This window comes from Maniola hyperantus, chromosome 21 (assembly GCF_902806685.2).
Source record: "Maniola hyperantus chromosome 21, iAphHyp1.2, whole genome shotgun sequence".
In the NCBI taxonomy this organism is placed as follows: Eukaryota; Metazoa; Arthropoda; class Insecta; order Lepidoptera; family Nymphalidae; genus Maniola; species Maniola hyperantus.
The window spans coordinates 12,249,372-12,262,709 of record NC_048556.1 but is presented as its reverse complement, the minus strand read 5'-3'; the positions used below and the strand labels follow the sequence as shown (position 1 = coordinate 12,262,709).

Sequence of the window (13,338 nt, the reverse complement as noted above, 5' to 3'; positions counted from 1 at the left end):
AGGTGGTGGGGAGCGGTTGGATGAGGAAGGCGGAGGACCGTGTTTGGTGGCGCGCTCTTGGAAAGGCCTATGTCCAGCAGTGGACGCAAACAGGCTGATGGATTGGATTGGATTGGATTGCAATCGCTTCTTACTTAATATTATAAATGCGAAAGTGTGTTGGTTCGTCCTTCGAAAAATTCTAGTTGTTTTTGAAGTTTGGCATTTTAAATAACCCGTCTTCGTTTTTGCCAGCGTTTTGGTTACATTGTGTAGTGTATATAAAAAGACTTAACTAAGTCCATTCAGCAAAGGATACATATACTTTCCTACAATAGTTTAATTGCGTCACAACGTAGTTAGTGTAAGTTACATACAGACATCTATGTCCGAGTTATTATTTTATTTTTTTATTTTGTTTATTTGAAAGTAATCAACAGCGTAAATACATAATTATTATTTAAATTTAAATCTAGGTATAACAGAAGGCCAAAAGAGATTACTTAAAATTATAATTAAACTATTTTAACAGAATAGAGTTAGAATAAATGTAGGTATATACAATAATAAAATAAAAATACAACAGTGTGTGTATGATTGTATGTGAGTGTGTATGCGTGTGTGAGTGTGTGCTTATGAGTATGTGTGAGCGTGTGTGCATGTGTGTGTGTGTGTAAATGGGAGTGTATGATTGCATGCATATTTAGATGTTAGCTACTTTTTTTTTGTTTTACGATGATAGTTTCTTAATTCCTTTTTAAATTTATTGTTAACATAGACCTATCGTTTGTTGCAGATAGTGAGCCGGCGCCCGCAAATCGTATCGTTTGTGGCTTCGTGTAACCGAGTCGAATTACAAATTACTGTGGAGCAATACACAATGCATACGTTCATAGACAGGCATCAACCAACGAAGCTAAACTCTAACTACAATACTTAAACAAAAACAATAAAAATCGTGAAGTGACAAATTAATATGCATCATAATTTCGTGAGTGCGACAGTGAATTTCGAAAATCCATACTCGATAGTTGTCAAAACAAAATTACTTCAGTGAAAATTACAATTGTTTATAAGTGAGTCAATTAATATGCGTGATGATTGGTACATCAATCCCGTGAATGTGACTGTAAATGTCAGGAATCGGGCGCCAATTACGAGAATCCCGTTTTGGGTGTCAAAATTGACAGTTATTTATTTGGTTGCAAGTTTAGCACGCTTCGGTTATCCTGGCTTAAAAGTATTGAAAGTCCCTGATCGGGCGCCAAATTTGACAGTCCAACGCCGGGCGCCAATTTCGAAAATCCCATTCTGGGTGTTAAGAGTGACAGTTATATATTTGGTGGCAAGCGAAATCCCTTTCCGGGCGCCAAATTCGAGAATCCCATTTCGAGTGCTACGATTGACAGTTATTTATTTGGTAGCAAGTTTTGCACATTTCGATAATCCTGACTTAAAAGTCTGGGCGCCAAATTCGAGAACCCCATTTTGGGCGCCATTGACAGTTATATATTTGGTGGCGAGTGTTGGTGTTTGCGAAGTCCCTTTCCGTCTGCGTGTGGGGTAGCGGGCGGGGGTAGTCGCGGCGGGTTATGCTCCGCGGGTGAGCAGTGACGGCGCCCGCGCGGCGGCCATGGGCGCGGCGCGACATGTTCCCGCGCTCGCGCCCCCTGCGGCTGGTGCTGGCGGCGCTGGCGCTGGCGGCGTGCGCCGCGGCCGCGCCCGAGCCGCGCGCGCAACGCTCGGCCAACCTCAGCCACATCACGGGCACGTCGCGCACAATACAGATGTTCCTCAAGAATCGCTATCTGCAGCTGATGCCGGATGGCACCGTCAACGGCACCACAGACGTCAGCAGCGTTTACAGTGAGTACTAACTTATACAAAGATTAATAAAATTAAGTGATAATATTATCGTCTTGGCGGAGGCACTAGCGTGCCCCCTGTTTTGTTTTGACAACCCTGACAGTCAGGGTTCTCTCTGTGATAATAATCGTTAATTTCAGACTTTTATTATCATTCAGTATTCACTCAGTAATTTTCGAAGTTCGGACTTCTACCTACAGTAACATAATAACTTATTATAATAAGTAACATTTACAAATAAAAAGAAACGGTTTACGAAGGTTATACATAGACTTAGGATTAAATAGATACACAAGTCCGGTTCAGATATGTTTAAAAATAAATAAAAATGGCGAGCAAACGAGAAGGCGGATGGTGTTAAGTGATCACCGACGCCCGTGAACATTTGCAGTACCAAAAGAACCAGCAATATTGGCGTTGCCGGATTTTTGTACATTGCGCAGTCGTCAGCTTCGCCTCGTGTTCAGAACAGACTACTTGTTTGACGCGCATTGAATATTAATAGCTTTTCACCAAACAATGACGTCCTTTAACCTAGTAGAAGAAAAATTATCTTCATCAACTTTTACCTCAAAGTTCAGTGAAGGATTTTAATTGCGTACACTTTCTATAACGTTTCCATGTTGCATTGCGGTCGGTGCGTTTCCATTTCCCGGTATGCGATTACGACTCGCTACATGAGTGTAATGGACACGGTGTGAGCAGTGTTGTGTCACCCGAGATCGCCTTCGCGGAAGCGCTTTGCGGTCGGAGAAATGATAGTACAGACATACAATATACATGTTAGGATCTTAATTTTTTTTTTTTTTTTTTTTTTTTTTTTTTTTTTTTTTTTTTTTTTTTTTTTTTTTTTTAATACAATAAAACTTAAAGCTAGCCTTATCTAATTACTATATAAATCATGACCGCGTGGAATGGTGCCAAGAATACTGGCTGCATTTCCGCGCTGGACAGCCAGGCTGATCCGCTGCGCAAAAAATGAGCCAGCCCTTCTGTCACCAGTTGAGGCTATTAATCGCGGTGAAATGTCTCGTAAAAAATTTTTAGCACTAAGACTCCATGGCCCCAGGGTCTCCACGGCAAACGGCACAAAAATGTAACTCTCTATAAGAGAGGCATACTTGCGCCGCTTGCCGTTTTCAGCTGTTTCGGCTTAAATTAATTAACTTCAAAATTGCATTATATTTTTATTTTTACATTGGCAACTTTATTTTTAAATAGACTATCAGTTGTCATTCTGGAGTTTTGACGCTAGTTGGCGTAAAACGGCGGAAACCAATCAGATTCTTAATTGTCACTTTGGCAATTCTAATTTTCAAATACTATTTTGTCATTGGTTGACGCCGGTTGGCGCAGAGCGGTGGGACCAATGAGGTTGGGTTTCTACCACCCTGACGGTTGGAAGCTGGACGAGAGAGTTCGTTGGTTTTAGCGGACACTCTCGAGAGATACCCTGTGTTTTTTTATAAGTGCAAGCTGTGAGAATAGTGTTGTTAGCAGTTATTATAGTAGGTAAAACTAAGAGAATGATTAAAGTGATTATTTATGAGTAATATGGTAGCATCATTTCCGAGAGCCTTCATCGCAATCCTACGTAGGGTCAAACTTATATACATACATCCTATAGAGAACAATACTTCAGCTGGATTACGGAAAAGCTGCATCAACCATTGCTACAATCTCTATTATTGTGATTGGCTGAGTTCAAGGTATTTTTGCTGCAACAATGTATTTTAGCCAATAGCGAAAGAGTGTCGGTCAATCAGAGATGATTGCAATCATAACACTGTAGCTTTTTTAAATACTACCTCGATTTTTCAATACCGATAAAAAATTTGGCTGTCAGTGGGGACTGTCGACAGAAGTGAAAACTAAAACTATGAAACAGTAGTTTTTTGGGTTTTAAATTATTTAACATACATTTTTACACACAACATTAGCATGTCGGTGACGCGACCTTGAAGTTTTTACCCATCCCAAAACTGCCCAAATTGTCTACGTCATAATAGCTATCTGTATGCAAAATTTCAGCCCGATCCGTCCTCTAGATTGAGCTGTGCGTTCATAAATCAGTCAGTCAGTCAGGTTTTCCTTGAATATAGATTAAGTTCATATAGATAGCAAAGAAGATGCGAGTCAGTGATAAATAAAAACACCAAGAATAATTTAATGACAAACAAAAGTATAAATTAGAAATAAATAAAACAAAGTTTTAATGGAATACCAACAGGTGACCAAAAAATAAAATTAAAAAAGGAATAGAAAAAGAAAAAAAACTTGGAATAAAAAGAGCTCTAAAATATCAATGGAATTCAAAAGAATGTAAAATATACATAACATTAATGTAAAATAACATTATAATGTAAATCAACAAAGAATTTTATGTGGGAACGAGAAAACGGTCGACAAACGGATAACATATTTTAATTATAATAAATTATAAATAAATTCAGAGAGTTTTCGCTAATGGGCAAAATTAGTTTATACTTACTTTATAGTCGCTATTAATGGCGACCAGACGGCCGCCAGACGATCGTTACGTAATAGAAGTCCCGCAAATTGCTATTGCGCTGGAACTATGATCTCATTAAGATCGATAAGACGTCATTTTGACGTCATTTGACGTATATTTAAGTAATAATATACCATCAGCTTGAAAATTCAATCTAGTGCTGACATCACTAAAATGGCGGCCACGCGCATTAGCAATTTGCGGGACTTATACCATGGAGTCTAAAGTTTTCAGCATTCATGTACAGTACGCGGCCGAAAGTAATGAACATCGACGTTTAGAAGGAGATAGCAGATATGTAGAGTTCTCCATAATGTTCCCAAAGGTGTGTGAAGTCTACCAATCCGCACATGGCCAGCGCAGTAGACTACGGCCAAAACCCTTCTCACTCTGAGAGGAGCCCCATGCTCTGTAGTGAGCCGGCGATGGGTTGATCTTAATCATGATGATGATGATGCTACAGATTTAAAAGTAAAAAAAATCTAGATAAGTAATTACAGCGTTAGACGCCTAAATAGTAGATAATAACAATACGGGAGATCTAAAAGTTTTGATCTAGTTAATTACAGGTTGTGCAGGCGGCTGACTGTCCAATTGTAGTAATGACTCTATTACGATTGAGATCGCCCCGGGCCCCGGGCGGGCGGGCGGCTCGGTGCGGTGGTCCGATTGTGATCGTAAAAGTGGAATAAGCCTTTGAGTTTCGTATTACGTATGCTGATTGACATTGTGTTCTGTACGCTTAGTATAAGTTTTTACGTATCACCAACGTTGCTAGAATTCGAGATTCGAAACACAATAACGTCAAAATAAAATTGACCTAAAGAACCTTGAATTGAAGTCAAAAATTCAGCTATTTTTAATTTCACAACCTTTCCGCTTGGAGCGCTGGCTGTAGATGTGTAGACAAACTTGGGCTTTAAGACAAGGCGTTAAGATATAGTTTACTATAACGTGGAAGTGTTTCGACACTCGAATACTATCAACGTTGGTGAGACATAAAATCTCGTACTAAGTGTACTGTAGAGTCAAATATTTTTTACAACCTTCACTCGCATGCACACATACACACACATAAAGACACACACACAAAGACACACACATACACACACGCACTCACGTACCCCTTTCAAACCACTATACAAACAACATCGTGTAAAAATCTGCATGCTACTACTGATTTGACTAAGTTACTGATTTGACTAGTTGTCAAATACCGTATTGACTTGGCCAGCTTAGTCAATACGGTATTTAACAACTAGTCAAATCAGTAACTTTTTATCAAACGTCAAAACGCGAGCATAGAATATCTATGAAATACAGGAATGTGACGTCACATCATAATGATGTACTTTTTTAGTTTAATCGATAATTTAAAACGGTAATCACACTAACTAACAAAGGACGTGGATTTTACGTATTGTATTTTGGAAGACCCTATATTTAATAATAACTGAGAGATAATTTATTTTTGATGTAGTCAAATGCCCAATTCCTTCTAATTCTGAGAGCAGACCCGTGTTTAGTAGTGAACCAGCGATAGGTTGATCATGGTGAATTCATCCGAGTAGATATGGACTCAAATCCTCAGACACTCAGACTTGAAAATATAAAATCGCCCGTTTTTGAAGAATCTTTGCAAGGGAGTTTATTGGGGTCACAACTATTTAATCAATTTATAAAAGACGTTACGAAAAAATATACAAAAACGTTTATAAAGTAAAGCAGAGTAATAAATCAGTCTAGTAAATATGCTAAATGAGAACTTCTGTATTTTTTGTAGATTTTTAGCGATTTGTCTACGAGCGCGGTGATACAAATACAAGATCAGTCTGTTGATAATTTGGTGATTTACTACATTATGAATATATTGTCAGTTTAAATTAGAATGTTAATGTTTTTAATGTGTAGAAAGACATTTTAATATCAAAAGAAAAGTGGCTCATTATTATAGTCATTAAAAATATATTTATCATCAAATTATGTCGACAAAATTTTAAAAAAAATAGGCACTAAAATGTTCATAGGAGTTATGTTTTTCATATAACCTTTATCTGCTTGACATATTCTTATCCAGATTAAGTAGAAAAAAACCGGCCAAGTGCGAGTCAGACTCGCGCACTGAGGGTTCCGTAAATAAATCAAAAACTATTGTGCCTAAAAATAAATAAAAATCTGTTTTAGAATGTACCGGTAAACCCCTTTCATATGATACCCCACTTAGTATAGTAATCTTACTTCGAAAATGAAAAAACTCATTTTTAGTTCATGACCACAATTAATTTTTTTTTGTGTGATGTTACCACAAATTCGCGGTTTTCAGATTTTTCCCCTAATGTCTACTATAAGACCTACCTATCTGCAAAATTTCATGATTCTAGGTCAACGGGAAGCCCTGTAGGTTTCTTGACAGACCGACAGACAACAAAGTGATCCTAGAAGGGTTCCGTTTTTCCTTTTGAGGTACGGAACCCTAAAAATCACGTAAATCCTTTAGTCTGTAATGGATCTATCTTGGTTTTGCTTATCTACTAATATTATAAGGTATGAATCTGTGTTGTAAATGAGTTGGTATTTAGAAAGGTGTTTGATTTTTGTTCAATGCACAAAAAATACTCACCTAATTTTGATTGAGATCGATTTGAGTAACTACCTATACTTATTTCGTTTAGATTTTTTTTTTTTTAAATATTAGCCATGTTGATTAATATTCCCCTTTCCTCTCCAACTAAGCGTCAAGCTTGTGCTAGGAGTAGGTACGACAATAGTGCAACGGGCGGGGTTTGAACCATCGAACTTTCGGTTTTCAGTCCACTCCTTTACCCGTTGAGTTATTGAGGCTCAAACCCGTTGAGCTATGTAGGTACATATACCTATTTACCTATTTACTTATATGGATTCTTCTTTTAATCATCTCGATCCTTATCCATTGTTTAAGCTACGTAATAGTACCGAAAAAACATTTTTATAGTTGCTACTGCAAAAAATGGCCGCCTTCATGAAGCCATAAAAACATGGTGTTTATGTCCATTGCCAAATTAAGGCCATATAAAAACGAATTTAATGGCACTAAAAATGTTTGAAATGATATCTTTATACCAATATTAGCAATAATAATACACTGCTTGAGTTTATATTCTTTGAGTCTTATTATTTTAGACATTTTAATCCCCGCGGGAACTCTTTGATTTTCCGGGATAAAAATATCCTTTGTATCCAGGATGTAAGCTATCTCCATTTCAAACAGCCAAATCAGTCTAGAAGTTTTAACAAATACTGTGAACAATAATTCTTTAATTTTTATTATATCCTCTACCCTAAGGTTGGCTGGGAGATCCCTATTTTAGCGATATTATATAACCCGAACTCAACCGAAGGATATTGCCGCATATACTACTATACTGTTTATTATATATATAGTCCCCGCCAATTAAATAGTCGTAGGTTTCAGTGGGGTGCTACGTACGGGGAAGCGGAGGATACCAGCCTACACCCCACTTTCGCCATCTGCATTAGTGTGAGTGCTACATCCGTACACAGTACACGAGTTCGCAGAACAATACCGTTGCGAGTTCGCACTCGCATCGTATTTCAGAGACTATTATTTAATTTGCGGTAACTATACTAGATATATTATTGTAAAGATAGTTAGTTCTTTACTATTCCTGAATAACCAGACAAGATGATAAATGACAAGATCACTGATTTGTAGAGACGTGTCCCGCCTCCCGACACTCCCTGCAAGCAAGCAAGCCACAGGGCTGAGTAAATAAGACTACAAAAATTGTTGGGCAATTTATTACCTCCCGACACGAGATGTCTTCGCTACTTCCTCTAGTTACAAATAGAAATATTTTGCTTTAATTTGCGATATGTATCATAGTATGCCTTATTATAGGTAGGTACTTCATACTAAGTTATTAGGGTTCCATACCTCAAAAGGAAAAACTGAACCCTTATAGGATCACTTTGTTGTCTGTCTGTCGGTCTGTCAAGAAACCTACAGGGTACTTCCCGTTGACCTAGAATCATGAAATTTGGCAGGTAGGTAGGTCTTATAGCTGACTTTGGGGGAAAAATCTGAAAACCGTGAATTTGTGGTTACATCACACAAAAAAAATTAAATTGTGGTTTTTTATAAATTTAATTAATTGTTATGGGTTGTAATTTTATTTTATTGCCTGAAATAAAATTTATTTATCTACTAGCTGATGCCCGCGACTTCGTCCGCGTGGAATTAAATTATTTTTAAATCCCGTGGGATCTCTTTGATTTTCCGGTATAAAAAGTAGCACTCTCCAGGTTTTTATCTATATCCATACAAAAAATCACGTCAATTGGTTACACTGTTACGACGTGATTGTAGGACAAACCAACAAACAAACACACTTTCACATTTGAAGATTTAAAATTGGCCTTTACCTTTCCTCCGTACCTCGGGGACCCTGGTTGTTAGTCAGTTAGTTTTTAAGTAGGTGTGGTTTAAAAGTTTTTGAGGCTAGATTGTAGAACCGAGATTCTTAGGGAGAGAAATATTTTCAAAACAATGCAAAATCGAGGCAAATAGGCCAAAAATCCTTCTAACGTAGAAAACACTAAGGAGCTAGGTATTGTTCGACCCACGACAGATGAAAGATTATACACTATATAAATAGAAATCGGTTGTTCGATCTGTACGTGAAGGATTTATGTCGCTCGAGGACCATAAAGTATGAGATGTGAAGTTTTTTTGCTATTAGGTATTTTATATTGTGGGTTTCTTCTTCTGTCATTGTTGAATCTTTGTTATTTTCCGTTTTGGCGTTAAATGTAAGAAGTTAAAGTTTTACTTTATGTCTATAAAACGTATAAGTTCGTAGAATATTCACTTTCCATAAATAAGATTTTTATTGTAAGCTAGCTTATGCTCGCGACTTCGTCCGCATGGACTACACAAATTTCAAATCCCTATTTCACCCCTTTAGGGGCTGAATTTTTGAAAATCCTTTCTTAGCAGAGTATAATAAGTAATAACTATCTACATGCCAAATTTCAGCCTGATCCGTGTTGTGGTTTGAGCTGTGCGTTGATAGATCAGTCAGTCAGTCAGTCAGTCAGTTAGACAGTCACCTTTTCCTGTTATATATTTAGATAATACATAACTCAAGCATTTTTTTTACTTTAAAACTTTCTATTAATTTTAGAATGAAGAATTGTTTTCAGAACATAAAAAAGCATGAAAGTGGATGCTAATTGTTAACACTGTACACTACCTTGAGCGAAGTGAGCACTATTGTGTTTTTCAAATTAGGTAGCTTTGGAGTAAATAGCGCCAAATAAGAGCCAAAACTGTATTTTATAGTTTTCATTTTAATACAATTTCTGTTGATCTTTGATTGGCTTTAATAAGATACTGAGAAAACCCGCTTTACGTCGAGACAATTTAAAAAGAAAACCGAGAACAATTCCGAAACTTTCCCGCCAAAATCCAATTAAAATCCTCACGCGATCCCAATTAGATAACCTCAATCGATCGACCAATTTACACTGCATACATTTTACACAAAATTTGTTATTCAAAATGGAGAGATTCCATTTTTCATGGCATGGAGTCTGCATAAAAGGTGTCCGTCCGTCACTCGACCCATACAAACGTAGTTTCCTCTCATTTGACTACTAACCGATAATACTCAACCACAATAAGTTCAACCTCAAGAGTACGCATATACAAGGTTTTTTTTAAAGAATATTCATCATCATCGTGATGAACCCGTCGCCGGCTACAGAGCACGGGTCTCTTCTCAGAGTGAGAAGGGTTTTGGCCATAATCTACCACGCTGCACATGTGCGGATTGGTAGACTTCACACACCTTTGAGAACATTATGTAGAACTCTCAGGCATGCAGGTTTCCTCACGATGTTTTCCTTCACCGTTAAAGCAAGTGATATTTAATTAAGTAATTAAAACGAAAATACACATAACTTCGAAAAGTTAGTGGTGCGTGCCCGGGAACGAACCCCCGACCTCCGATTAGAAGGCGGACGTCCTAACAATTGTTGGACTATCACAGCTTAAAAAAAAAATTGCCAAGTTTATTACGCTGACTAATATTCCCCTTTCCCCTCTAACGAAGCGTAAAACTTTTACTAGGAGTAGATACGACTATAGTGCAATGGGTGGGGTTTGATTCTAGGTCATCGGGAAGTACCCTACTCTATAGGTTTTCTTGACAGACACGACAGACAGACGGACAGGCAGACATACAGACACACAACAAAGTGATCCTATAAGGGTTCCTTTTTTCTTTTTGAGGTACGGAACCCTAAAAATGAGAACCAAACTGCGTTTGTATGGGGCGAGTGACGGAGAGGCTCCTGTTAACTGGTAGCCGATGCAGTAATGATGATGTAGTCGGAGGCGATGCTAACACGTGCAAATTGCTATATTAAGCCGCCGTGCTATCAATCTCGCTGTCGACATGCGCCCGCGCCGGTTTGTAAAGCTCCTGACACATCGGACGTACACCTCCGTCCTTATGTCGTCGACATTCAATCTACACGCACAAAACGTTTTGCTTCTTTATTCCTCATGCTTATTTTTAAAAAATATTGCAATTGCTTTAAAACAAGAGTAAATAGGCATCTTTTATACTTTAACCAGGAAAAAAAATCCAGCCAAGTGCGAGTCAGGCTCGCGCAACGAGCGACCGTTCCGTACTACATTCGTATTTTTTCGACATTTTGCACGATAATTATTATTATTTTTTTTTTTTAATTATTAACACACAAGAAAATTTACATATAATAGGTAGTACGCATTGTAAAAAAACCACAGAGGTTTGACCCTCAATGCGTACGTCTGCGCATTACATCATGCCTACTCAGTCATAAAACAAAATTAGAAATAATACTATTACTATATTATAATATAATAACTTAATGTTAAAAACAAATAACATATAATACATATACATATATACACATATATGTATATACATACATATATGGATATACACACATGCACATACACATATATTTTAACAGGTGACATTATTATTTATGTACTTATTATACGTGCGACAATTATATCGTCACGACAGGAATTCAAAAACTATGATGCATAAAAATAAATAAAAATCTGTTTTAGAATGCACAGAAGAAGACCTTTCATATGATACCCCACTTGATATAGTTATCTTACTTCGAAAAATGAAAATACTAATTTTATTAGTTCATGACCACAATTTAATTTTTTTTGTGTGTTGTAGAAAAAATTCACGGTTATCAAATTTTTCACTAAGCCAGGTTCGCAGATATTTCGGTCGGCTTTATATATTTATAAGAATGAGAATCTTGAGAATGCGTATTTCGAATATTCGCCTAATGTAGAAGCACCCTAACAGACATCCGCGCGAAATTTATTGTTTTCCCTTCAAGTTCAATCATGACGTTTTTTGTTAGCGACTAGTTTCCGTAATAACATCACAGCGATTATCTCGATCAAAGTGTCAGGATCAAAGAGTCGCCATCAATGTATGCAGAACCGATTACAAATCCTTCCTGCATTGCAACTCTGTGCGCGAGTTATTGACTCCTTTTGATTATCGACACTTGGGAATTACTGCTTCGTATAAATTAGTGACAAGTGATGACGCAGTCTTGAGTGTCCACTAGCTATAAAATTTGTTCTCAATAAACTACTTACAACTGCAAAAAAACAGTAAAAACTAAAGTTGTTCAAAATTAGTTTTGATTAAACAACTAGGTAACTACCTACTTTTGACAAAAAAAGCTGTCCCTCGGTTCCACTCAGTGTAATTTTTCTCTTTCTCTCGCTTGACATTCGAAATTCAAAAAGATCCTTCAGCAGCCTTTTTCCGATATGTTTCTTTTTTTAACTTAGGTATGTTCATCTCTGGATTCTGGCATTTTTGACATATCAAAATGCTAGAATTCAGAAATGTATATGAGGTTTTTTATTGTATATAGTTTTTTTCAAATTCCTATGCCACTAATTCTAATAGGATTTTTTCACTGCACATGATTTGACTAGATAGGTACTCCAAAGCATTTATTTTCTTTTTTTTTAAATAAAAGATTGATCAAAGGCAATGTCGCATACACAACCAAAGTGAATCCGTCCATCCGTCTGTCTGTGTTTGTGCGAAGTGTTCCAGAGATAGATAAGTAGTAAACTAAAATGACGGGCGCCAGACGCGTGGTGACATTTCTGATTTGACCCAATTGTACTGCGTGCAAAATAAATAGTTTTAGAAACGTCATCGTAATTGTATTTAATTGTCACTTGTGTTGCGGCGAAATCGGCTAATTAATTTATGTGGCCGATTTAAATCAATTAATTAATAATTTTGTCTACTAACTAGCTGATGCCCGCGACTTCGTCCGCGTGGATTTAGGTTTTTAAAATCCCGGGGGAACTCTTTAATTTTCCGGGATAAAAAGTAGCCTATGTCGCTTTCCAGGTCTTTAACTATACCCATGCAAAAAATCACGTCAATCCGTGTCTACCAACCAACAAACCAAGAAACAAACACACTTGCGCATCACTACCAATATTATAAATGTGAAAGTTTTGTTTGTTGGTTTGTCCTTCAATCACGTCGCAACGTAGACACGGATTGACGTGATTTTTTGCACGGATATAGTTAAAGACCTGGAACGCGACATAGGCTACTTTTTATCCCGGAAAATTATAGAGTTCCCCCGGGATTTTAAAAACCTAAATCCACGCGAACGAAGTCGCGGGTATCAGCTAGTTTATAATAAGGATTCTGATTCACAAATGATACTCCACATGCAAGAGTAAGAATTTTTTTTCATGTAAGCCCCCCTTAATTTAATTGAATTTTTAATTCAACATTTGGTTTTGGGTTAATAGGTACACCAAATATCAAAATTTCAGGTTTTTAACTCAGTCTACGAGTCTGTGATACGCGGTCAGACAGACGGACAGACATACAGACAGCAGAGTGACATTAATA

General features: G+C 37.2%; 1 protein-coding gene across 4 annotated transcripts in view; it reads left to right on the top strand.

Annotated features, from left to right (window-relative positions):
- Window positions 1-13,338, top strand: part of bnl (branchless) — a 258,684-nt gene that overhangs the window by 63,803 nt on the left and 181,543 nt on the right. For 3 of the 4 annotated variants that reach the window (XM_069505665.1, XM_069505662.1, XM_069505664.1), the window contains exon 3: window positions 780-1,845. In XM_069505665.1, coding sequence (XP_069361766.1) covers window positions 1,629-1,845 — 217 coding nt within the window. In that variant the 5' untranslated portion in view covers window positions 780-1,628. Of the gene's footprint in view, window positions 1-775; window positions 1,846-13,338 lie in introns of all 4 variants that reach the window. The other variant, XM_069505663.1, reaches the window with a different exon arrangement.